This window comes from Pomacea canaliculata, linkage group LG3 (assembly GCF_003073045.1).
Source record: "Pomacea canaliculata isolate SZHN2017 linkage group LG3, ASM307304v1, whole genome shotgun sequence".
In the NCBI taxonomy this organism is placed as follows: Eukaryota; Metazoa; Mollusca; class Gastropoda; order Architaenioglossa; family Ampullariidae; genus Pomacea; species Pomacea canaliculata.
In genome coordinates, this window is record NC_037592.1 from 41,350,920 (window position 1) to 41,378,911 (window position 27,992).

Genomic DNA, 27,992 nt, shown 5'->3' on the forward strand with positions numbered 1-27,992 from the left:
ATGTCTGACAAGCCAGATCTGGAAGAGGTCACCAAGTTCGACAAGAGCAAATTGAAAAAGACAGAGACACAGGAAAAGAACCCCCTACCTTCCAAAGAAAGTACGTCCCTTTGGATTTTTAACAACTCTTTCAATAATGACATCCCGCGTGTGCCCATCCTAAACCCCCTGCACCCATCACTAACCATCCCCCTCCCCTGCAGCTAGCTTTGTTCGTCGTCTGTCTTCTGTCTGTCGTTGTTCAGTGGGCGAGTCTGTGTGTCCTCGTCTTCCTTGCCAAACTGGCCTCGTCTGCTGGTGTTGCCCACATCCGCTTTGCCTAACCGTTGCACACAAACATGCAACAGCAAACACGCCCTGGCCGCCAGCGGGCTCAGCACAGCTCCGGGTCTTCGAAGACAAACAGAAAAACAAACAGCCTCGGTTGTCTCCATGTTGTTGTCAGACATCTTTGTTGTAAAGAAAAAGATTGGCGTTAGCTAAGGGTAATCTCGGAAAAGGAAAGCCTCCAAGTATCGCCCCGTCAATCCGTTTTCAGTATCCAGGTGACCAGCTCTGTCCAACCCACAGAAATTGAGCCAAGACTCCATCCTCCTCCCATCTGCTCCCCCTCCCAACTCAACTTTTCCCTCCCTTAGTGCTGAACCTGAAAACAGCATGTCTGGAGCTGCCGACAGGGGCACACTTGAAATCAGAGAATGGACTGACATTGCTGACCCGAATGTGTGGGTGGGCGAGAGGGCAGGATAGGTCAGGTGCATATATATATATTCAAGCGCATGCGCAGTACAGGCAGTTGTGAAGATGAGAATTACAGAATACAATTTTTTAAATGATCTACTTGGCTGGCACAAACAAGGAAAATGCGCCGGTCTCATCTGGTCTCATTGCCAGATGTACAGTTCTTGGCCGGCAATTTTCACCATGGTCAATCGATTTATTGAGCGAAATGAAAGCACAGAGAAGGGGAATGGATGCTGTGCCAGTCTTCTAGTGGCACCGACTTCGCTTGAATTTCCCAGCAGGGGAGCCTGGCCAGCGTGCTGCCATAGCCCTGGAGACTAGAGCAAACCCCGATGATGGAGTAGGTCTGCGATTATACATCTATCATCATGTCAGTATTAATATTATTTGGTCACATAAGCCAAAGCTTTTTTTCTTCCTCTAGGTCTCGTTGCACGAGAACCGACTCGGTTACCCTCTGTTAATCCTCGTGACAAGAAGTTTAGGTTACTGGCATCTCCAGTCTCTGCTAAATATTAGCTGTCTACACTTTCTCATGAGGCTGATTACGTTCTTAAGGGTCTCTACCAGACTTTGCTCTGGTCACGTGTCTCAGCTAAACAGCCCACGATTTTTACCACGAGTCTATCGACACTCGGCCATTTCCTCCGTCGAGAGGGTCATACAAAGTTCACCGTTGTACGAATCTCTCTTTTAGGTCTGTCTGGTAAGGGTTAAACGGTTACGGGAAATGAAGCTTGCGTATGTTGGAAAAAGAAAGATTGCCAGCAATTTGTCTGCATTTCCTCGATAATCTCGACAATGACAGACTGTTTTGAACCTTTAAAACCACAGGTGACTGTATCCTCTCAAAGGTCAGGGAGGATATAGCAGCTTGCTGCTGTACACTCAGAGACATCATTGGCTGGTCTTAGCCTGACGGATGTGCATGTTCACTTGATGTCAGATGTTATTCCAGGTTTTAGGTGGACCGGGTGAACACAGGTGTGCAGGAGTCGGGTATTTGAAATGGTAGATAATCGCCACCATCCCAGGTGTACTGCGGTGTTTTGAAGAAGGGAACAAAGATTTTAGGCATCTTGCCTGTTGGAACTCAGTGCCAAGCCCATTTCCTTTATGGCTGTCAGACAACTCCAAAGCTATACCCCTCCCACTTTTTTTTTTTATAAATTTTGTCCTTGAAGGAAAAGTGTCGGTTTCGCTGACAAGATCCACTGACACTTTGTAACGGTTGACATTCGTTTGTCGAGTGTTTTTTTTTTTTTGTAGGAAGTCAAACTAGAAAGTGGGTTGTGGGTGGCTTAATGTAGCCTGTGGGCAACGCGGGCTTGCTGTATATTTAACGGGGAATGAAAGTGGGGGCTGAAAGGCAGTGAAGGGGAAGTTCTGTGTCACCCAAGTGTGGCAGTCTACAATGTTCAAGTGTGCTAGGTGGCAGTTAGTGTGCGTTAGGCGTCAGCAGCGAGTGGCACTGAAGTGTGATAAGTGTCAGTCAGGCGTGGCGTACAGTGCCCGATATTTCTGCCCACCTCCAAACTCTAGGCTTACCACTGCAGCAAGATAATAAAGTCCCAAGATTTGGTGTCTTTCCGCCTCCGCGAATTAATTCGCGATCAGCTCTCACACTTCCGCCCCAGTTTTGCGCTAGCCTTGTGGTGCTGCGTAATATGACTGCATCGAACAACTTTGATGACTGACGAGACCACGTGTTGGAAATTCGCCTGATTTCAAGACACCCGTAAATTAAGAATAAGCGGCGGTGGCAAGGGAAGACAGTTATCTGGCACCCACTCAAAAATTTATCATGCTGCAGGCTTCTCGTCTGCTCAGACAAAAAAACGGTGTTCCGCCTTACAGCGAGCTCATGCACACACCAAAAATCTGTTTCTCGCCGGTATTTCTTTGAAAGTTGAATGTGTTGTGACAGGACTGTGATAGATTATGAAGAGGAACTGAATACTGGCAAGGTGAAGGTCATGGTATGCATAACGGCGTCAACGTGCGTTTGACTGGATCGTAGGATGCCCCAGCTAATGGACATTTCATATGAGGTGAAAAATCAAACTTTGCATTACTGAGAAAGAGAGAGAGGAAAATGAAGAAACACGTGGTATTGGCTGCAGTAAACTCCATGTTTCTCTAACTCATTTGAAGATCCACGATATCCTAGATAGGCAGGTCACCATGCTGCTTCTCGTCCTGACCTCATCACCAAAGCCGCTTATAGTCATGCAGGGCTACAGCCACAGCCTCCCTCATGGTGCAGCCATAACCTCCCCCCTCCACTTAGCTTTCTCATCCCAACTGCTTCCATCATCGTCTGCTTGTTCAAAATTGAGAGTCACTGCGAGGCCTTGCTTTCGATGTTTGTTAAAGGAAAACTCCGCGAGGGTCGCCTCAGCTTTTCAAGACTTGCGCCTTCGCGTTGCACGCCTTGCGCACACATCTCTCGTATAATCTCGCTCTGGGGATGGTATCTTGCGCACACATCTCTCGTATAACATTTCTGTGGCCTGGGGACTGTATTTTGAGTTGTCGCGGGGACATGGTTTCTAGAGGTCCTGTGTAAGGAAGTCTTAGACAAGGACAGCGGTTCTGGCTCAAGAACATAATAAATGCGAAACTTCCTCGTTCTAATTCTTGATGGCACCATATATGCACACAGCCGATGTTTCACGCTGTCTTCCGGGCAGGCCAGCAATGTCCTGAATCGCTACAAGTGAAACTAATGCTAGTATTACAGGTTGTACCGCTTTTGACTGCTCTCCGTAGCCAGACGACAACTTGAACAAGTCATGTTAAACCATCAGCTTCACGTGTATAAGCAAAACGAAGCTAGACGAGTTCTAACTCGGAGGCCGATTCAGTGTCCTTCTCCCTGCCAAGAGGTGCATGCCAAACAGCAGAATGAAATCAGAAGCGTGTACTGGAGGCACCAATACACTTGCTTGGCAGTGATAGCTGTCTTCAGCTACAATACAAAGCCATTCAGTGTTAACTTGGTTTTTTACATGGCTGCTTTTAGTCTGCAGGAACAATGGCATCAATAGTCATTCACCAGCTTTCATAACAAGTGTTTTATGAGTTGCAGTTAAAATCTCCCAGTCTAGAAACGTTCTAAAGAAAGACCAAAAAAAAAAAAATAAGTGCCTAGGCGGTTGGCATTATTTTCTGAAATTTCCAGCGTAGCATGAAAACTTCCTGGTCTGAAGTTTGAAGTCTGTCAGAAGGACAACTGTTCTTGTTAATGAGAATGGAGGCTGTGGTGAAGCAACGCGTTTGCTTTAGGTACGCTTTTAATTGGCGGTAATATTCGGCACCTGGACTTTACACCCTCGGCCACCACTCGTCACCAAACATGCGTTCAGTTCTACAGGCATCACACATTCGATGCTCCGAGCCTTTTTCGACCTCAGGGATTACAAATAATAATAAAAAGAAAATAACAATTAAGTGTATTGCTATACTGGATTTTTTCCTGTTTTTATTTTACACACAAGTCACAGTGTCTCATTCGGCAGTAATGTCTTTTATAAACACACACAGAGTTAGAGGTCGTAAACAGTAAGCACTGGCTGTTCATGTAACTAGGCTGTGAGTAGTGTTCAGCAAGCTGTCGACATCACCAGTTGTATCGACTGTCTCACTTTTGCTATTCATGTGTCACTGAAAGGTCTGTAATAATAAACCCTGTTGTTTGTGTCATTTTTATTAACTTTCCTTCGACCGAACAAACAACCGTAGCACAGGGAGCTCAGATTGTGGGGTTGCAGCCAGAGGTCCGGATATTAGCTTGAAAAACAAGTTTTTGTTGTCTCCTGACAATAGAAAAACAACCGCTCTTAAGCTGAAACCGTGAAAGTTGCCGCAAAATCTGACGGTGATGGCAAATATGTACACACGAGTTGAAGACCTTGAGGGAGAGGACGGGGGAGGGGAGGGAACGAGACTACAAGAGAAGTGAAGAGGGGGGTTGTTCAAGAACGTGAGTCAACGATCGAGCATCGACTGTCGAGGGGTGAAGACCTCACTCACCAATGAATATTGAGCTCTGTTCTCTCTCTTCTCCCTCCCTACACAGCGAGTTATTGGTCCTGGGGCTGAACAACGGGAGCTGCTTCTCACAGGACATCTATGCAGATTTTCTCCTTTTTTTCAAATCATTTTAACAGGGCGATTCCTTTTTATTGTTTTCTCGTTACTTCAGATAATAGTGTGACTATTAATGGCTCTGTTATTCGATAATAGAACGAAATCCTGTTTGTGTCTGAGGTTTGAGGCTTCGGCGTTGATGAGTCAGACATTTTACGTGGGTGCCTGGTGTGTGCATGCCAAAGGTTTATTCTCCACCACCCTTCTTCACAGGTCAAGTCCATCATTGTAATGTAAAATGCGCGTGCCTATCCCGGGGATTTATATGCCAAACACACCGCAGTGCTCAAAACGAACTGCAAAGTCGGGAGGGCTTCTGAAGTCGAGCCAACTGTAGTTTTTAAATGTGGCTGCTAATGGCAACTTCTTTGGCTTCTACATCCCTTAGTGTGCGCGTGTGTGTGCGCCCTCGTGCAATGTTGCTGGCAGAGAGTCATGCGCACTCATCATATTGCCAGCGCAGACCCATCCTGCGAAACAGCTGGCGAGGTTCTTTGTGTCTCGCTGACATGTATCCTCACACATTCCTCGCATACATTATCATCCTCCACCCACTCTTGTACACAGCCAGTTTGCTTTCAGCAGATCGAGCAATTTTTAATGTCGATAAATGTGAAAGTGCGAAAGCTGATGTTAATATGGGAAAGTTTCTAGTGAAGGGAAATAATCTTACCTTGTCTGCTTGTCTCAGATTATCGATCGTGTTTTTTACTGGCGATCTTTGTTACGACTCGCGTGTGATTAGTAGTGATACCAGGCATTGCATGTAATTAGGTAATTATTTACGACAGCAGGTTTACAAACAACGACATTCCTCCCCCACCCACCCCACACGCACGCATGCGCATGATCTCTGCCGGGAATGCCAGGCTGCATGCATGTTATATGCCAAACTGTTGTTTCTTTCGTTCAGCGTTGGTAAGTTACGACTGCTGAACAACTGCATTCTTAGTTTAAGTGTTTAGACACGGCTGAGATGAGAATACGCGCTGTTATTGCCTTCATCATGTCAAGATGCCACGCCAAGGTGTTGGGGGCTGGGGTGGTGGTGGTGGTGGTGGATGTCTGTAGACAATACCTGTCGCGAGTCTATTGCATGTCATCTGTGGAACTTTGTGTTTGCCGCAAACTGTAGCTGTAAACTAACCTGTTACTGAACATTGTGTTGGTTTATGTGTTTCAGCCATTGAACAGGAGAAGAGCGCTTCCTAGTGACGTCATCGATCAGAGCGTCCAATCATGTTGGGGCGTGCCGCTGATCTCTTGTCTGTGGCAGTCGACTGGATGCGTGCGCAACCGGAAGACTTGGTGTGTGACGGATGCTTCGGCCTTCATCATCGTCGCTTATCTCATGCATTTTGACATCTTTTCAGTCGTGTCTGTTGTCATTTATCTTTTTTGTAATTCCGGATCCATGTTGGATTTTTTTCTTGGTTCATATTCCATTATTCTCTTCTTCTTGCGCGAGTATTAAAGCGGGGTCCATTTTGTACAACGACGGAATTTCTTTGTTTTGTTCTGCGTTTGGTACGAAAGACGTGTTATTACTATTTCAGTTAGCCTTGTAATCCAGTTATGCTAACTTGTCAGTTGTCATCAGCACTGCTGCCGTTACAAAGAACTTGCACCTGTTAACACCTGCTTGTGAACCTTTTCAAGTTTCACAGTGAACTGATGCCTTCCAGCCAACCGATGAGTAGCAGGATCCTGCTGACCTATGTATTTTAAACGGTCCCACTTTCCCTTTCATTTTCCCTTTGTTTTCAAGGCTAAAAGACTCCCATAAGCTGCTTTCGACTCTATGTCAAGGACATCTAGATATGAAACATTTTGTGGAAAGATCTGTTGTTTTTCATCCGACACTAGAGCTTCCTATTTTGTTAGCCACATTTGTTGAGCAAAGATAACATTAAATTATGAACTGGCCTTTGTCATGGAGGTTTAGCAAATCTCTTAGTTGCCATATACAGTGATACCTCGGTTCTCGAACGCCTTGGTTTTCGACCAAATCGGTATTCGACCAGGAAATTCGAGAAAATTTTGTCTTGGAATCCGAACAAATATTTGGAACTCGAACATCCGAACGTCCGAGATGAGCCGAGTTGAGCCGAATGGCGTTCATTCAGCCAGAGATCTGTAGGGACCTACAGATCTCTGATTCAGCCCAGCGCGCCTTGCTTGCGTCATCAGTGTGAGTGCAGAGAGAGAGAGTGACGTTTTTGTGGAGAGAGTCATGAAATGTGTGCAAATTGGGCAGAAATCGCAAATTTTGTTGAACAACATCACCCTGATAAAGTGGTAGCAAATAGAGCAGTTAACATTTTTAATGACAATGTTATGTCCACTTTCCGCAAAAATTTTGCAAAGGAGAAAAAAACAGCAAACAATTGACAAATTCTTCCGTAAAGAAATCAGACAAGCAACTGCAGAGCAAGATTCTGATTCTCCTCAGCAAAAGATACAGAGAACAGAAACACCCGAAGAGCAGTTACCCTCTGTTTTTATTGAAGAGGACTCCCTTCAATACAATAACCATCCCCCTTCCCTCCTCCCTCCACATTCATTCCCTCCTGCCATAAAGTTTGGTACAGGTACAGTAAATGAAACACAATTTACTGTACTGTACAGTACATTTTATTTATTTTTTTTTGTTTAATAATACACTTTTATTTCTTATTTCTTGTTGAGACTCATGTTTTTCTACATATTATATACAAATTAGGCCAGTAAATAGGCATTTTCTGGGGCTTGGAACGAATTAATCCAGTTTCCATTATTTCCTATGGGTTTCATTGCTTCGGTTCTCGAACAATTTGGTTCTCGACCGTCCTCCCGGAACGAATTATGTTCGAGAACCGAGGTATCACTGTACTGTGTAATGGTTTCTCAGCTTCAATTCCTGTCTTGACTTCCTTCGCTAGGCGAGTGCCAGGTTTTGTTGGTAATGTGGAGTAGCCGGCACTGCATGCCGGGATATTGTTGCGAACAGTGTACATCCAGACTGAGGACCAGTTAGCCAATAAACAGCGCATACAAGGAGCTTTCGTTTCTGTTGTCTGTGACCGATTGTGGATGCAGGATGCAAGGCACGCAGCTTGACTATCATACCATCATGTTATCCTGTCGGAAGCCGTAAAAACCGGCTTTTGCTGTGGGAGTTAGCTTACAGGATGCCATAAACATTCGGAAGTTTCAGAAAAAATTATCTGAAACCTGCATGTACATGGTGATCACATAAATATCTGCGTTTACCTGTCCGCACATAGAATTCTCTCAGTTAAATAAAATCTGCAGACAAAGACACCTGGTGCCATAAGTGAAAACAATATGACGAAGGCATGCAGCTGCTCTCTGCGTAGCACATACGAGATTAACAGCCACGAGTACCTCTTCTTACAGTCTGCAGAAGCATGATCACCACAGTTCATTGTCATTGTTTAATGTATAGGTGTAGTGGAGGAATGTATACAACAGATGTTGTTTATGTAGATTTCCGAGAGAGGGAGGAAGAGTACAGGACGGGTCGTACTGTCGTTCGTCCCCACTATATGCACCTGGTGGCTAGTGCGTCCAACAGACTCCGGAACAAGAGATAGTGGGCTAGGAGTTAACTCAGGGTCTGACCGGAAAACATCTGTAATAAAAGGCAGCGAATAATCACGAACAAATCCTCTTCAGAGCCAGCTGCACAGATATGGCAACAATAATCCATACACACACCAAACAAAAGACAAATGGAGATGGCTAGAGCTTGGGTGCAAAACGAAAGAGGCAGCACCCAAAATACCCCTTCATTGGACAGCTGATGGCAAGAGGACACGTGGCCGGCTTTACTTCCGAGATGCAAGCTTCGATGTAAGTGTTAGAACAATTTTTTAAATGTGACAACCTCTCCATTCGATCCACAACTAAGAGAGATAACCCTTGGCTCGGGGTCTGTGCACATCGCTGCATCATGAAATGGATTCGTTCCCTTGTACCAGTTCCCTTCATGTATGTTAGGATTTCAGCTCGTCACATGTTTTTGAAAAGATGTTTATAGGTTCTTGTAAATAGATTTATGGTTCCTGGGATTTCAAGCGTTCTAAACATACATACACATTATTTTTCTTCTGCAGCAAGTGCTGCTAGGAACCAACACACGTTCCAGGGTAGAGGAATGAGATAACCTTTCCGAAATATCGTATAATAATTATCACAAAAAAAATTAAGACAGCTATACTTAGAATTCCATATCCACATTTTATTATGACAATATTATAATATCGACAGTGAACGTCAGGGCAACTGCATGTAGATTGTGGGATCCGCATCACTACAAGCATGTCAGGACAACTTTACACAGATTACAGGATATAGATTCAATGCGCAAATAAGTGGAAAGTCAAATTCAAAATAAATAAGACAGACCAAATATATCAGTTGTACCGAGACATAGCAGCAGACATAAGAAGGCAAAATAAATAAGTAAAATAGATACTCCAAACTATACAGAGTAAATGACACTTTTTAAAAACAATCGTTATAAAAGAGACAATCGGCTTTAGTATAGAATGGTGGCTGAACTTGTTCACATGTCTCTGTTGAAATAGGCGGCTGCGTTTGCAAATGCAAAGTAACCCATGGCTGTCGTGGGAATATTTATATTAACAGTTGTTTGTGTCGTCAGTGATCGATTAAATTCGTCTTTAGGGCCTGGGACGATTTGTCTTTCAAAGACAATTATAATAGTCTTGGGACGATATGTTCATGGCTGGAACAGGGCCACGAGAGCCACCACGTAATTGTAATTGTAAATTATTAAAAGGGAAACAAAAAGGAAAACAATCCCTTAAGGCTGGGTCCCTATACAGCTGCGGGCCTGGGTACAGTATCCACCCATGCATGCACCATCACGCCTGGGCTGGGGCGACTTTACAGTCGGTGAGCGATATGGTCTTGAGGCGAAATGACCTGTGACCGGTACATCCGTCTAGTCCATTGAAACTTTAAAAATAATCTGAACTCCCATTTAATCATTGATAGTAAGCCAGCAAAAAATCGAGGCTGCAAAAATGAAACCCACTAATACTGACGACCGACTGTAGTTGCATTGTTTGTCGTTTTTATTTAGTTTGTTTTTGTTAATTTTGGTGTTGTTTTTTTTTTTAACCGCCCTACATGGACGGGGTGGCGATCAGCGTTTGACTTCATCTCGTCAGACCTCCGCCGGGTATGTTGACGGGTATGAGACTATCAGTTGATAAGACAAGAGCGAGTAGCCTCCCATAGGACATGGCAACCACCCAAACACTGTCACTGAGTCGTCGGCAACTTTTGTTGGGGTGCACGGGTGCGTGTGATGTTCGCGACTCCTGACCTGCCAGAGGCACACAGCAGCACGGACATGGTGTACACTGCACACAGCAGGCATGGCCCCAACAACTACTTCGCCTGGTCGTCACAGAGCTTAGAAACGGTAAGTGTTGGACAGTCGTCAGGCTGCTCAAGTACAGTTAAACACTCGATCGACGGGTGGATGGAAGCCTCGATCACAGATTGGTGTCAGACGAGTGTGTGTCTGTAAAGTCATAGTCATGTCATAGTCACATGCACAGAAACGTTTTCATCAGAGACATTCAATCTTTCGTCTGTGTTTAAACATCCTTTCGCCGTCTTCCTGCGGATGCTGTTCACAGTAGCAAAAAAAAATAAAAATCGATCAATATATTTCAGCATCGATCTGCAGTAAGTTGGATAATAATTCACCATACATGATGACAAATTGATTGCGAGGTCTGAGCTCTGACAGAGGCCTTATGTTTAAATATACACGTGCAATTGTACATTTGTACACTAATATGGACTTTGTATATCGGTCTTGCATGAGTAGTTAAACAATGAGTATGACTCTCGACGCACCAGACAGGAAGGAAACACTTGAAAGCCAAGCAATATGTGCATAAATAAAACAAAATGTACAACAGCACTGTGTATATTCAACATTCATGTATGATCCATGTCTTCAAGGCACTAAATGTATTTTTTGCAAAGAAAACAGCCTTAACTTAGCTGTTAATATTACCTTGATAGGTTGATGCATTTTCAGATAAACAGAGGCACGAGGTTAGGTTTATCTTGTATTTTGGCTTAGGAACTTTTCTGAGACTATTTGTTTAAATATGGAAAATAAAGTGATGAATCTTATTTTACTTGTGTTTACTTGTGCCATGGTGAGAACTTATCCATATCAACTAAGTAATTTGTTATATATTTCAGATAAACACTTTTGACTCATCAGAGACCATTTGGTGAGACCTGCACATCAGCCATGTCAGATATCAAGCTGTTGAGAAGAATGGCATTGCATTTAAAGATCACCATAGCCTTACCTTTAGTAGTGCATCACAAGCACTCTCACGTGTGCACAAATATAGACACCGCAAAAAGCACAAAAAGCGAAAGTCACCTTTTGATCGAGTGTGAGTTTCACCAATTTCACTTTTTTGTGTATGAGAAAATAAGAGTGAGTGATATTGTGTGTCTGTGAGAAAGAGGAAGAGCATGTGCATGCAAATATCTGTTTGTCTGCATGTATATGCAAAGGTTTAATATATGTGGATATGTTAATGTTTAGAAGTTCATTGCGTGCTTGTGTTTGTGTGAATATATTCAGTTAAGCAGTTTTTGTTTCTGTTTCAATATACCTGAGTGCACATGTGTGTGTAGGGTGGGATGGGTGGAGGGTGGTGTCGGGAGGAGCATGCCAAAGCTAATATTTTATTTCTGACATGTGCATAAGTGTGAGACTCTTACTTAGCTGTAAGCATGTCGCATGTTGCATGAAGCAGATCATACTTGAAAATAATGATTTTGTACGTTTTCTTCACAAAGAATGCATCCCCTCTTATTTTTTATGTTTTGGTTGACAGTGAGGTAGACAGTGATGTAGACTGAATTGTAGATAGGCCGAAATGTGACAGTGATGTAGACAGAATGTGGACAAAAGATAGAATATCTAGTGTGATATAGAGAGAATACAGACAAAGTTGACAGTGATGTAGAGAGAATTCAAACTAATGTAAGTGCTTGCTTCAGAACACCCCACGCTACTCAGCCTGTCTTCAGCTACAATTGCAGCTGCTTAGACATAAGGAGAATGGACCCTTGGATGCAAATATATGCTGACAATGTTAAGAGCATATAAATGAATGATATTTGTGAAATGTAATGGTTAATGTAATTTAATTGCTTAAGGTGATTGGAGCGATTTGTAAAGCATGCTAGACAAATCTTTATAAACCACTCTTGTCAGGTGTGAGCTATTACATTGTCTGATGGGATGGTGTGAGTGAAGTGTTTTGCACACAAGCACTAAATGTTAATTTCGATGCAGTGCTTGTGGACTGTTGAGCAAATTTTACACAACCATCAGGGGTATGTCTGCCGGCAGTCTTATAGATTACTGACCATAATTTGCCTGGCTTTTTGGAGACATTGAGGGGTGTGTGGAAAGAGTTGCAAAATTTATTTAATCCTTCGGTTCAGGCAGATCACTATTTAATCTACATATTTGTGGCTCTGTTCACATCAAGAGAACTGACAAAATGCATCTGGTTGGATAGAATGTTGTGTTCACATGGTTCACATCTTTATTTCATTCATGCTGGTGCTGAAATAATTGCAGTATAATTTAATTGCTTTTGCTTTGTATGACAACTGTACTGTCATAATTAGGAATTGGTAAATCATTGGGAAAGAATGCAACTTCCCCAAAAAGTCTGAATTACTTTATCATAATATGATCAGGGTCAATGACATCAAGATAATTTCTGGACATGTCAATGGTTACATTTCAGAAAAAATTGTCCTGAAACAACTCTTGAGTATAACAATCTGATTCTCAGTCTGTGCTGAACCAGCATTCCTGAAGGTCATGAATGACATTTTCTGTTTGCTGGGCAAGTGTTGATACTCCCCTTGTTACACTAATCAGCAGCCTTTGATAAAATCGATTATTTAATCATGCTTAGCCATCGCACAGTGGTTTGAGTCTTACCTTTTGGGTAGGACCCAGACTGTTTTTCTTAATGGACAACTTTACATCAGGGGTCGATATTAGGGCTGATTTTGTTTATTTCATACACAAACCCTTTATCTGAGTTGTTTTATATTACTTCCACTCAGTCCTGTGCTAGCGACATATTCTGTCTCACATCTGATGGTGTGCCCCATTTTTCTGAATTTAGAGTAATCTGTTGACATTTAAGTCTTGCATGATTGTAACAACAAACTGAATCTTAACGATGATAAGACAAAAGTTCTGCTGATTCAGTTAAAGTTGGTCATGATATCTAGCTCAGTGCCTAGAGCCATCAGAGGGGGCATACTTCACTCAGTCATAGCCTTGTTATGCTCTTGATTCATTCTCGTTCGAGTTTCGTGCTGCTGGTCTTGTTGGCTGTGGTGGATGGAAACTGTTGCTATGGATACACAGGCATTGATTTTGATTCTCTTCTCTGGTCATCTCTGCAAGTTTGCAGTTAACTGCATGTGCTTGAGCCATTGGCAATGACGATGAGCAATGTACTGTACAGCACATACTTTAGTTAGGATGATGGCTGCTGGTATTGTGGAGTGTGAATTACTGGAAATGAGAAGTGTGCAGAAATCCACAGCCTGGCATCAACCTAACAAGTTTGTAATATTACTGCAGAGTTTTGATTGTCATTCTGCTCATGAAAGTGCAATAAGTATTCAATACAGAAGCTTTCAGTATTGGCACACAGTTAAATTTGTTTCTTCACCAATAACAAATTGGCTTAAGTTTTTCAGTGGATGGGAATTATTGATTGATTTATTATTCAGGGTTCAGCACCAACAATACCTTTTCATAGCAAGAACGTTGTCTTCACATTTGTGGCTTAGAACTGATTGAAAAAAAAGTAATTTGGTGTTGAACAAGTTTGATGAATTATTAGCTTTTATTAAAAGTTTTGATGATGACAGAATGAAGGAATACTGTCATGAGCTATACAAAAATTGACCTGAAAGCATCGAAGACTGACTCTCCCACAGGTCTACTGATGTCTGTTTCACCCTAACACATTGCTGTTAAAAAGGAAATTTCAGGTGCTGGAATAAAATGTCACACTCAGGAACGTTTTTTTTCAGAAGAAGTGTGATTTGTGACTTGATTTGTGATGATCTCCAGCATTTCAAAGAGATACAATTGCTGCTTTTGCTGATTTTTTTCAGGTACTCAAAATTGCCACCAGAAAAAAGGCGAATAGACTTTGTGCTGGTAAGGTTTTACCACTTGGAACCCATTATCATGAAATGGAAGTTATTTCAATTTTAAATCAGAAATTATAGTTTACTTTTTTCTAGAAAAGACATGAGCTTTTTAAATTGATTTAAAAATGTTTTTGTATCTCACAAATAGACGTACAAACAATTAGCAAGATGATTTTCTCCAGGTGCACAAGAACAGACCTTCGGAGGATATTGAAGATGAAAATGACAGGCGTAATGTGAAACACAGAGGACAGGATGAACTCAGAAGGAAGTTTTTCACTTTGCTAGAAAATGAGGGCTTTATAGTACAGACCACAGTTGCTGACAAAATAGTGTATACCTGCCTTCACTGTCCCTTCAAGCGGCTCTGTCTGGAGGCAGAGAGAGTCAAGTTTGAAATGCCTGTTAAAGATGTAGGTACTATTTTGTGTATATGTGTGTGTGAAAAGTCAGAGTAAACTATGAGATTTTAATAAAAATGTAAGTTTATTTTGTACCACTCATGCAGGCCTGTATGTGAACATATGCATGTGTAAGTTACCTAGCTAACACCGATTTTGGGTATAACTATAGGGTACTTGTAGAACACATTGCAAGGTTGTATTTAAAGTTAGAAGACTTTCTGATTCAAAGTTTCTAGATGAATGAGCTAAGAGCTAGGGTATCTGACTGCTCATGTAAGTTTTTACTTACTCCTGCATCATCAAACTAAGTATTGTAGTCATGAACTAAGTCAGAACTTCATGGGAATTTTATAAACACAAAATTTATTTGCTAGTGAAATAAGAAAACTTTTGAAGGAAAATGATAAATAACTGTTCTAAATAACTCATGTCTGAGGTAAAGTAATGTTTATTTTTGGACTGTAGGTTTAATATGGGATCCAGAAAATATGTTTTTACTACAAAAAAATATTAACTTGTCTTTTTTCTTTTGGCAGTGTCCACAACTTCCCTCTGAAAATGAATCATGTCTCCAAAAACTTAAAATGTATTTTGAGACAGATAATCAAGGTAGGTGTTCTGTAATTTTTCCGTGGTATTTTCAGCACTGGTGGTAGCCATACAGAGTGTTGTTCCAAAAGCATACTCTGAATATTTATATCCTGAATACAAATGTAAATTGAACTTTGTAATTACACTTTCACTGATGTCTGAAATGTTGTCCCAACAAGAAAGAAACTTTTCAGTGGTTGTCATCTGTATTTATTGTCTACCTTCCGATCTTTAAAGAGCAAAATTTGGATGTCAAAGTATATGAAAGACAATTATAATTGAAAGTATACATACCTTTTGCGATGCATTGTGATGTGGTGCAGTGGGTAATGTCCCTGTCACCATGACAAAGAGAATCAGATGTTGTGGATTCCATGTCTGCTCTGACCTTCTCTCTCTGGATTTGGCAGATGTGTTTACTGGGTAGATCCATTAGTGGTTTTCGCTGGGTACCCTGGTTTTCTCCACTACATGCAGGTGAATGTGTGTGTGTGTGATAATTTAATTTAATAAAAGGCAACACCTTAATTTTTAAATATTTGCACACTTGCAGAAGATTTCATCACTACAGGATTTTCCATGAACAAGATAGATAAGTTTGAAGGATATGAAAATCCAGACACATTTTTTCGCCCATCTGTTCGATCATTATTGGTAAGTAAATGTTAAAATTTAGTCACTCGATCATGGAAGTATCCAGAAAAATTTAATCACTTGCTGTGAAAAATGTAACCTTCAAAATATACCAAGCATATCCAGGAAGGTTTTGCTAGTATGTGGCTGATAAAGATCAAATAATGCACATAGACACACAAACACCGAAATACAAACCACATATAGTCACAGATACAAAACCAGGAACACACATACTATGTACACATGCTTGTTTACATATTGTACACTGTCAGTCACTAATCTGAATATGTTTACATTCATTTAAAAAATGTTTCAGTTGTAGTTAGCTCCTTTTTGTTGTTAATAAATGTGTCATGTTATTTGAAATGTAATTGCTGAATGTAATTTGATATTATGGACAATATTTGCAGACATACCATATTCTCATCAATTTGAACATTGATGATGCAGCAGACGAGAAAGATACACCTCAGAAAAAGAAAGGTATTGTAAGAGACCGGTCAAGCAGTCTTGCTGTTTAAGTCATTAAAGCTGTAGTTTTAAACTTGGTAACTGAGGGTGAGGAATAAACTAAAGTCATCAAAGTGAGGCTGAGTATTTAGAGCACTTAAGTTGGTGAAATGTACAGCATATTTGCTGTTGATGTAGTGAAGCCTACTTTCTCAAGTGATCTTGCTGTTGAGAAGGTAGTTAAGCACTGTAGATAGTTGTGGAAGATCAGTGCTTGAGAGGAGATAGGCAACACCCTCGCAAAAAAAGCTGGTTTCAAAATATGTGTGGTCTGTAATATATCATTTCCAGTCAATGAAAGGCTATATGCGTACATTCTGCGGGTCACTGTTTTAAATTTATGAATAGTTCTTTACAGACTGCTATTTATTTGTATGGTGTTTGAGGAATTTAGTGATTTTTTTCTCACTAACTTGTGCTCACATACAGTTTATAAGTTTGTGTTTTGGAAATAGTGCATAGCATACGACTTATCTGTAGCTTTGATAAAGGAGTTTTGATGAGAGGGCCACAGATGGGAAGGTGGATAACCAAGTGCTTAGAGTACTTGTGTTTTAAGGAATGAACAAACAAAATTTATTGCTTAGTTCACATGGCCTTAACAATGAGGGTGAGCATCTTATATGCTTTATGTGGAAGTCTGCTGGGGTCAAGCCTCATGTGTAACCAGAGTGCTGGTGCTAAAAATCTAGAGACATGCCAGTTTAACAGTCAAACCAGCTGAAACTCCAAGTATATTTCTGTGTAGAGTACAAATCTGAACAAGTCTTATCTAGATGGATTGTTGTTACTATAGCCATAAAAGTGTAACTTTTGCCAGGTCTTCCATTCCTCCTAATGGATGGGACTTTCACTGACGCCTTCAGTTTACATGAAGAATCAGAAAAAAGCATCACCAGGGGAGATAACTATCTTCCAGCACAATCAAAGACACAAAGCAAACATCCCTTGGAATCAGATCCACGCAAAGACTTGGACGACACATGGCCAAAGCCTTTCAAGTTCCAGCCAATGTGGAAGATTCGAGACTACTTTGGAGAGCGAATTGCACTGTACTTTGCGTGGTCAGGATTGCTTGTCACATCTTTATGGATTCCGACTTTGTTTGGAATCAGCGTTTTCATATATGGCCTCTATGAAAGGTAGGATCTGTGAAAGTTTGGAAAATAGGGAGGTGCTAACAAGAGATGTGTTAGTGTAACATGCATTTAATTTTCAAAGTATGTACTTGACACAACATTTCATTATAATATTGAAGGATTAACTACACGTACTTGACTAATATTGTTACCGCATGTCAGTTAGCACTCATTCAGAATTGTTGAAAATATTGTGACTTTTGCAGAGGGTTTTTTTTAAAAATAATTGTCTGTTTGCTGGTGCTCACATGTTTATTGTCAATGACTGCAGCACAACAGATGACTCTTCCTACATCAGTGGATCAAATCAGACAGGGTATGTCCATAATATCAGGACTGATATACTCTTGTTTAACTTTTCATTTAAAGACATTCTAACTCCATAGTATGGAAGATGGTATGCACACACACGCACACAGGACAGGCACAGGCTTGGCAGTGGGGGATAATTACTGGCTGGGTGACAGCCTCGTGACCGAAAGAAAACTGGTTGTCTCCCCTGTAGAACTTGCTCACCATCGCCTCAGACCTGAGTGGCGGCCATGTCAGCTGCTATAGCTATCCAAGTGCTCTCCCCAACAACTGGTACTAGTCAAGGGACAAATGATCGAGAGCGCTAGGCTATGGGATCATTTAGCCTTTTTGAGATGTTTTGGTTGTTTTGTTTAGTACACACATAAATAATACTTTGCTTATGACGGCATTTTGTGGTCAGATTTTTTTTTCTTATATCAGCTTAACATATTGTTTTCCAGACTAACAGAGTCATTCAAGCAATATTTTGATGACTTCAAGAGGTCATTTGACAACAGTCTGACACCTTACTTTGGACTGGTGATATGCATTTGGGGTAAGTCAGCCTTGAAAAAAACTGGTGGGGTTATTACTTTGCTTTATTTCATTTTCTTTGCTGCAGCATGATATTTCAGTCAAGGATTTTTAACTTATTTCTTTCAAAAATCAATATTTTAGGTACTATCTTTTTGGAGCTGTGGAAAAGGGAGAATGCTGAACTTGCTTATGAATGGGATGTGGAACAGTTTGAACTTAATGAACCTGATCGGCCAGAATTCATTGGCACAAAGCAAAAACAGGTGATGGTCGTTAGTTTCTGAAAGAAAAATTAAAGATGTCATAAGCTTTAAGATAAATTAGTGATATTAATGGCTGGGTCGTGGTAATAGTCATGCCCTAATATTATGTGAGAATTCGTGTTATTCCAATGAACACAATGACAGAAAATAAAACCAGGGGAAATTATAAACCCTTTACCTTGTATATCCCACTGCCTTGCTTGTATTATGAATTTGAGCTTCTTGTACATATTTTGCAAAGTGTTCTTTGACATACCTGTCTGCATTTCTAACAAAAAGATAACTACACAAATTCATCTCATCATTTTTAAACTGTGTGAGAAATGTTAGCATTATAAATAGCATAATGGACTGGAGTTTTATCTAGATTTTCAATGGGATTGATGACCCCTGATTTTTTAATGAACCATTAATATTGGTGATCCACAACCTCATTCAAGGGTAAACCTCTTTTGACTGCTAATATTTCATTTAGGATCCAGTCACTGATGATAAAGTGTGGTATTACCCAATCCAGCGCCAGATCATCAAGTTCACCTTTTCTGCCTCTGTTCTTCTTTTTATGGTGAATACTTTTCATATGAAAATGATTGAGTTTTTGTATGCTTTTTAGTAACAGTATATGTAATATATAGTTATTTTGAAGCATATTTAGATAACAAAGTTGCATTTAAGAATATAGGAAAGTTTATATATATCAGTTGCTCTAGGAACTTCAGGTCTTCATTTATTTTTGAGCATTCTTTATTTTAGTTCTTTTAAAGGACAAGCTAAATCCATATTTTAATATTCAGACTAGAATGATTTATTCAAGGTAATATTATATGCAGATTATGTATGGTGAGCATATCACCTACAGATTGAAGATTTGTGATGAATGATGCACAACAGGTGCTGCTGGTGATAGGAAGCGTTGTTGGCGTCATCGTTTATCGAGTCATCATCAGCATCGACTATTGTCCAGATATTGGAGGTGCAAAGTGCTTGATGCTAGCCACCGTGGTATCATCCATTCTCAATGCTGTCTCCATTCTCATACTTGGAAAGGTGAGTTCAGGGATGTCTCTATGATTAAACATTCCCTTTTTTGGAAAGTTTAGATTGTGGCATGGATCTTGTGATACAATTTCAGAAACATTTTATCTGTCATATCATTTCAGTCAAGATACAGAACATGTTGAGGAGTGAAAATGACAAATATAACACCTTACAAGGACGTTGTTGGCTAATTAGTAAGGCATTCCACTGCAAAACTAAACTCAGTCTAGGCAATTAGACATCAAAGTTCGTACAATCTAGTGAACCTTTTGCTTAGTGTTTTGCAAATGTTAAATTTGCCTGTTCCTGGAATAGGAAAAATCCTACTAATTCTAAAGAATCAGCAATGCATTGATGGTGACACAAAGGTCCTATTTCCAGGTGAATAAAATTATTCAATGTCAAGTTCTTTAAGGGAAAGGGTTCATTACTTGTAAAAGACTTTAAAGTGGACAATGAAGAGCAAAGCTGCACTGTGGGCAGATAAATTCAAATTTTTATGTATGCACATGCTGTAAACAGAAGATTGAGATGAGAGAGCTAGTGAGAAATATACACAAGGATGCAGAAAATTTTGATGTGATGTTTGAAAATTATTTTCACAGCTTTACACATGGTTGGCCAGAAAGCTGACTGAATGGGGTGAGTAGGATTAAAAAAAAATTGCTATGTTTTTACGTGTTTTGTTAATGTTTTCCTAGAATACCTCTTATTTTTTCCTTTACTCCTTTGGTAAAATCTATAACTTGTGTAGCTTTTGTATGCTGCTTAAACTGTACATTAATTTTGCAATGGTGCAGAAGCCCAACAATAATATTTGACTTTTACTTGTTTTGTTAATACAGAGAACCACCGCACCCAGACCAAGTTTGATGATGCCCTCATCTTTAAGTTATTTGCTTTCCAGTTTGTCAACAGCTATGCCTCTTGTTATTACATTGCCTTCTTCCGGGGAGTAAGTAAGAGATTGCTTTTTAAAGTAAAAGGCTGGATTGTGATAACACCTTTGTGATGTTAGCCCCAATCCATAATACAAACTTCTAAACATTGTTGTGCAGAGAACAACAAATCTGTGATATTATGTTAAAACAGGATATATTTACATCAAGCCAGGAGGTTTTCCCCTTAGATTCAGGAAATTAGTACCTTGCAATGATCATTTAAAAAATATTGCACGTCATTGTATCTTAGGATCAACATAAAGTTTACCAAACTTCACTGTGTATAGGCATAAACGAGATTAAAGGCATAGCTCATCAGCTATACTGCAAGGAGTTTCCACCATCATGTTTAAAGTAAATTCTTTTGCAGTCGGAAAAGAGACTATGCTATAGTTGAAACAAGCAGGATATGTTGCTAAAGGCCTTTTACCTTGAGTACTAGTAACACAGTTGAAATTTTGCTGTTTCAGAGATTTTCTTCTTTAGGTCTGTTGGGAGATAGCAAGTATGATGACAGCTGCGAGGGCAGTTGCATGGCTCAGCTCTCATTCCAAATCCTTGTGCTCATGCTGATGAAACCCTTGCCAAAGTTTATAAAGGATGTTGTTATTGTGTGAGTACCATAACTAAGAATGGTGTTACTGTGTGAACATAGTAATAAAAGATTGAAACAGACTGAATATATACTTCCTCCCATGATGTGTTCTTGACAACTTATTGCTTTATTACATCTTGATGGCCTGTTATCATTTTTGTTACAGAATACAGTTCTAAAAGTTTTGTGTTTTGATGTTATGGTTATGAACCTTTTCACTAGAAAATCAGAAAATTGTACTGATTATATACTTTCTTTCTTTGTCTCCAATAGTGGTGTTATTAAGCTACTGAGGAAACATCCCAACTGGTGCCTGTGCTTCCAAAGCAAATGTCCATGCTGGAGATCGTCTAATCAGATCAATGATTTGGAGGCTCCAAAAATAATTGCAAACACACATTTACAGTTTATACAACATGAGCACAAGAAACCCACCCTAGGGGATTTCACCTTTGATGAATATATGGAGAAAATTCTCCAATATGGTTTCTTAATGGTGAGTAGGGAAATGTACTCGGTTAACCTCTTTGGTTTGTTGAACATTTACTGTCTAGAATGTTATAGGATGTCCTGTTCACAGTTCTTTACCATTCTTTAGTCTTTAAAAATTAGCTGGAACCTTGTCATGAGTGATATCTTTTTTCTTTAGCTCTTTGCCACCTCTTTTCCTCTGGCACCACTCTTGGCCTTGCTGACCAACCTCTTCGACCTACGCGTGGATGCTTTACGACTCTTATGGTGGTACCGCAGACCTGTAGCATATGTAGCGCAGGACATAGGTGAGAATAGATGTTGTTGTGAAACCAGCAAGGCAAGGAGTATCTGTATATATATGCAATTTAATGTATATCTTGTGTGTGTGTATATATATATATATCTGTAGTCATCATAAATCTTTAAAAGGTAGGTGTCAGGACACATAGATCAAAGCTGGCAGAGCCTTGCTATCCTTTGTAGTCAGGACTAATTTTGAAGATAAGTTAATCTGTTAACTAAAACAAAGCCAACAGTTCGATGTTACTATAATTGTTTGCGATTCATTGTCTTTGGATTAAGGAAACTGGCATCCTATTAACATAGCACGTGAATAATATGTTATATATTATCTATTGAAATATGCTGTTTTTTATTATATAATATTCACAGATTCAATTTCTTGAACTTTAATGTTCTTGGAAATGTAGTATGATATTCTGTCATTTTGTGTCAACAGGAATGTGGTACGATATCCTGCTGTTTGTGAACTTTTGCGGTGTGGTATCTAATGCTTTTATCGTTGCCTTCACTTCACATTGGGGATCATCGTACTCCATAGCCGGGAAGCTCATTATTGTCATTGGTTTTGAGGTACATTTTTGCAATTGTGATGAATCATTGTGGCTGCACAAATAATCTAACCTTTATACTGATCAAAGTTACAATAATTTCATATTATTTTACATTTGCAATCTTGTATGGCTGTTAATAATGTTTTGTGCCTGTAATCTTAGAGACAAAAAAAGAATATGGGTAGGTGGTGTAAAGGGAGATAAGTGCTTTGCAGAAGGCTTGGGAAATAAGAGCAGTTGCTGACATCACGATTGTTATCTCCCCCTTCATTTACAATTTTGCCAAATGCTCTGTCAGCTTATTAATTGTTATCTTTTGGAGCAGCAAGAAAACATGTGTTATACTATTTTGCTACTCTGCCTGCATGAATATTCTAGACTGAAAGGAAGTTGTTAAAAAAACAGCTAAAAAAGTTAGTAGCAGTCAGCAGCCCTTGTGATGCCTGATGCCATCACTATATTTAAATAGATATATAATAGTTAATGTAGTAAATATGTACAGAACCACATGTGTTGCATTAGCTGCTGCATCTTGTCTTGTTTATTACAGCATATAGTATTTGCATTGAAGTATCTTGTGGCTTATATCATCCCTGATGTCCCAGGCCATGTTCAGCTGTCCATGAGACGTGTAAGTATGCTGGGCCTTACCTGTCTTTAACACATTTAGCTAGTTAATGTCTGCTTACTTTGATAGTTCCTTAAATTGTTAATAGTACTTTTTTACATTTATTTGAGCTGTTATTATGTATTTAGTGTTTACTTTATATATGACTCTAGGAACGATACCTAATCCAGAAGAAGATGGAAGAGTCAAGTGAGATCACAGGGCCTACAGCTCTTGGGTGAGTATCAAGAATGCTCTTGTTATTTTTTTTATTTTGGAGTTTCTGATACATTTCTTGCTTATGCTTATATGACTAAATACTTCTGAGTGTTCAGGTAAACATTGTGTAGATGGGTTGTCAGTTAGCTTCCTGCTATTTTATCTGTTAACAGTGTGTCAATGGTGTTCTAAATTTACTTCTTGCATACTGTTGTGCAACATACCTCATACCTTGTAATTAAGATTCTATGTAAATAGCACATTGGTTTTTGGAGGCTGTGGAGGACAAATAGGTATAGTCCCTTCAGGTCCAAGCCACCAAAGTATGTCCATCATTTTCAATAATTTTTACTCCAGCCCTATGTAAGCAAAAATGTGGATGAAATCCAGTTATTTAACTAGACGAACCATATTTGATTAGATTTTTATCTCCTCACAAGAAAACAGGAAAACATTGGCTCAAAATTAAAATGTTTCCTGGTGTGCTTTACGTTCTTTAAAAAATGATGGCAACACAACAGCTGACATCAAGACAGCTGATCAGATGGGCTTATAGAGCTTTGCTGAGGAAGATGCCAGCAATAACAAACAATCTGTTCTTGCTACTGATAACAGATTTTCATCTAAATAATCAGTGCATGAGATCATCAATGAACACATCCTGATTAAAAAAATATTTATTGGAAATTAATTCAGTAAATGAAAATTTTTTATAGGTCTTCCTTTCATACATAGTGGCATTATTATTTTTTGTAAATACTTCAAGTTCATGTGGATCAGAATATCAGTGTGAAGGTCAAGGACATGCTGTCAATGAGTTAATGTTCATTTGTCTCTCAATTTGGTTTACTTATATGTTTCTTGTCAATGTTGGTGTTCCTGGTTTATGCTGCTAATTATGCTCTGCTTCCTTTGATGTGTGGTTGATTTTCTTTTGAATATTCTGCATGCTGATCTTAGTTTATCAAAGTGCATTATGCTATTTGCTTTTGTGAATCTACTACATGTTACCAGCCTGTCAAAAGTATTATTAAGCTAATGTTGCTGTGGTGTGCTGGTTGTTGGCCCTGTTTTACTGATGTACAACGTGTTAATACAACTCCCACAGCTCAGACTCTAACAATATGCAAGAACCAGTTGACGCTGACCTTATGCAGAAGCATAACATCAGTCCTTCTAAGGCTACGGACAGAGACCATATGACAGACTCCAGCAAGAACCCTGAGGTTGCAAGCACAGACATTACAGAAAACATGGAGCTAGTAAAGTATGTTAACTGTGCTGAGACTTGCTGCGCTTGTATTTAGAATCCTAAAGATGCATAGTCAGTATTACTTATTCAGACGCAGCAAGTTTGCTAAAGATATTTATGTTGTGTGTATATTTATAAATAGATGTATTTATATTGGTGTCTACACTAAACAATGCACTGTTTACACTGGTTACAGCTACGCAATATTTACAATGTTTTCATCAAGCAATGTACTTCAATATTTTACACTCAACTAATAATAACATAAGTGAGATGAACTAAGAAGTACACTGTAACTATATAGACTCACTAGTTAAGACATTGTTTACACTCATTCTTTACATCAGAACACAAGGCATTCACACGCAGTATTTACGTTTGCATTCAGCATCAGGAAACAGGATGAAGTAAGCATGTCGGATGTTACTGCTCAAGGCTCTAAACTGTGGGAAACTGAACGGAGTGTGCCCCAAATCATCCACTGGTCATCACCATGTTGTTTGATATTTCCTTGCCCTAAGGTAAGAAATTATTTTTCTCTTCACTCTCTACCCATTTTTCTCTTACAGAATTTTTGACAACCTTCTGTGGACATTTATGTTGTGCAATCATAAGGTTTGATGAACTTAAAATATCATTTTTTTCTGGATGTACTTTTTGTAAAATAGGGATATGAGGGAGTGTCAAGACAGCAGCATTATAATTATTTAATTATGATACGCATCACGTGAGTGGTGATTATACTCTCAGAAGAACGTGAGTGTGCAAGCTTTCCTCCATTTAGCTAAGAAATGTCATGTGACTCTAATGTCCTGTATGTGTCTAATGTCACGTGTGTGTCCTGTGTGTTTCAGAACATGGAGGATGAGTATATCATCTGACAAATTTGCTCAAAGGTTTCATTCTGAGATTTTCTCAGTGTTGTGACCACTCTAGCATCCAACAGATCCACATCCAGTGGTATGACCACTATACCAACAGGTCCACATCCGGTTTCCCAACTTCTCATGGCATGTACTGCATGGCATCTAAGGATGTGCACTTATACCATCTGATAGCATCTGTAGTTTATAACATCTGTTGACTTTTATTTAATGTGTTTTGATGTGCCATGTTGGTATGAGAAGGAATTGGTGGGGTAAAAAAATGCACAAAGTTTACGACACATAATTAATCTCAAGACTTCATTACATTTTACTGCACAAAATGTCCATCTTCACTCTATGTCAAGGGATGTCTGTAATCTTCAGAGACAAAACTGCTTGCAAGTATGTTTTCTACATTTATAAATCCCTTGTTAATTAATGTCTATAAAGTTTCTGATACTAAATGATAGCTAGACCAAAGATGTTTTAATCCATGACATTCTGTAGATGGAATGAAGTGTTGATGGCATATAAGTGTGAGTACTGATGTAAGTCAGTCGATTCAGGGGAGGCATTTAATGTTCTCAAACTGGCATAAGATAAAATCTCTTTACACAAACTCTGGCAGCAGCTACTCCTATTTCTATTTATTTGAAACATTTCATAAATGACAAAGGTTTTTGTGTGTCTCCAGAAACCTGTTACAGACAAGTTTTTTGTACTTTTTGTGTAAAAAGTGTGGTTTATTCTTTCATACATTGTCTACAAAAATATGCAGGTGTGGAAGGATTTCATTTTGAATCCTTTGTTTTTGCACAAAAACTGCATTTGTTTTCTTATGCTTTACTGTGCCTTTTCTACTCAACATTTTTTTGTTTGTTACCATGGATGAATTTAGTGCCACATGAAGAACAGTATGAAGATTTTGGTTCCTGTTTCTTGAAGGGTTTGGGAAAATAGATAAGTGAATGAATGAATGACTATGAATGACTATGAATTTTGCTAGATACTATGTTGATACCATCTAATGCCCTGCAGGTAAAATTTTACATCACAAATATATTTGAATGAGGCACAGTTCAAAAATTCTCTAGCTTTATGCAGCTGTAAAGGTAAACTTACCAGTTCCAGCTAAGGCAACAAATTTCAAAAATATGTGACTGTTGTGCAAACTCTACAGGATAAATAAGGGGAAGGAACTGGCTCGCTCTTAGCAGCAGCAGTGGCACGTGGAAGAAATAATTTAGCCATGGGACAATGATTAATTTGCCACATCCCAGTTACAGTGACAGACTAGTCGGTAAAGAAGATCTAGAGTAGCTTGTTGACCTCAGTAATGCATCAGTATCATTACAGTATGGAGAGCAACAAAGAAAAGGCTAATTTGATGATTGACGACATCATTAATGGTAACAGCACAGACACTGATAACTGAAGGGCAAGAAGTGAGAGACTATTTTCAGTTTAGGATACATGGCATCAGCTGTCTTAGGTAAAAGTATGAAAGTCAGAAGTGCCGTCAGAATAGTGCCACGAACAGCAGGGCTGACTAAACTGAAATGCATCCTGACATTTCTCTCCAGTTTATGACTCATGTTAATGTGCTTCCTGGTAATCTCCATCTTCCAACATGCATGTGAACCTTGGACCCTCTTGATCACAGTCTTGCAAAAGAGAAAAAGGAAATTTTCACAAAGATGTTTCTTCTTATAAAATTAGATCGTCAAAAAGGATGCACAAAACGAAATAAATATTGTCAAATAATTAATGTGTTTTAGCTTTATGATACTTCTTCCACTAAAACATATTTTGTACTGTGGGGGTGAGGAAGGAGATACATGGGGAGAGTGAAGGGGCAGGTGTTGGAGGGGAGCGTGAGCTGCTCTGTGATGCTGCAGGTGTTTTTTTTTTGTTTTGTTTTTTTTTTTGGGGGGGGGGCATTTTTTTACTTTATTTATTGTTATCCTACAATAAAGTTCTGGTTATAAATGATCAGTGAAGAAAGTCTATGGTTTAACCTATGTCAAAGATATTACAGCTCAATGGTTATTCTAGCCAAGCACTCATTAAATTCATTTATTTTTGTTTATGATTGTTTGTTTTGGTTTTCATTGCTTTTCAGGAGGATGTTTGTAGTTTTTGTCTGTGTGTATGAATGCCCCATTTGTGCTTTATGTATGCTGTATGTGTTGTTGGATAGTGGTTTGTGAAGTAAGGCAACCTGTTCTGTGCCTGTGGGGCTGAGAGTGAGTCTGTTGGACTTGGTGTTCTGGTGGAAGACCCTGAATCTTGTGGTTCATGTAGAAGATGGCTGTCCTCTCTTTATCATTTTATTGGTTCCTAATCTGTCTCTGCCATCACGAGATAAGACTATTTATCCCAGAGGGCAGTTAGATTCAGCTTTATATGGTAGCACAACAACAAAACAATACCACAACACATATCCATTCCACCAAACAGACACATAATCATGGTTCAGGCTTACATATATCATCTACATATAAATTCGCACACAGTAGCATTCAGAAATTGGATGGCTGAGACAACATAGGACACCCTCCTGCTGTTGGTCTTGCGGAAAGGTAGACTACACAAGACAT

General features: G+C 39.5%; 1 protein-coding gene across 1 annotated transcript; it reads left to right on the plus strand.

Annotated features, from left to right (window-relative positions):
• LOC112559690 (anoctamin-6-like) lies at positions 1 to 27,484 on the plus strand. Its single transcript, XM_025231024.1, has 25 exons — positions 1 to 100; positions 11,192 to 11,357; positions 14,134 to 14,179; positions 14,355 to 14,585; positions 15,113 to 15,185; positions 15,721 to 15,821; positions 16,214 to 16,286; positions 17,134 to 17,455; positions 17,724 to 17,768; positions 18,208 to 18,302; positions 18,425 to 18,546; positions 19,022 to 19,111; positions 19,438 to 19,593; positions 20,190 to 20,226; positions 20,430 to 20,539; positions 20,996 to 21,138; positions 21,394 to 21,616; positions 21,770 to 21,899; positions 22,334 to 22,467; positions 22,999 to 23,079; positions 23,229 to 23,293; positions 24,383 to 24,541; positions 24,915 to 25,047; positions 25,280 to 25,282; positions 25,381 to 27,484. Exons 1-25 carry the CDS (start codon positions 1 to 3, stop codon positions 25,405 to 25,407), a joined length of 2,865 nt encoding a protein of 954 aa, XP_025086809.1. The 3' UTR covers positions 25,408 to 27,484.
• The last annotated feature ends 508 nt before the right edge of the window (positions 27,485 to 27,992 follow it).

Coding starts and splice junctions, on each gene's coding strand:
- LOC112559690 (XM_025231024.1), top strand. CDS start 1: ATGTCTGACAAGCCAGATCTGGAAGAGGTCACCAAGTTCGACAAGAGC. Junction 11,358..14,133: donor AAGTCACCTTTTGATCGAGT/GTGAGTTTCACC, acceptor GATTTTTTTCAG/GTACTCAAAATTGCCACCAG. Junction 18,303..18,424: donor ACTGGTGATATGCATTTGGG/GTAAGTCAGCCT, acceptor TCAATATTTTAG/GTACTATCTTTTTGGAGCTG.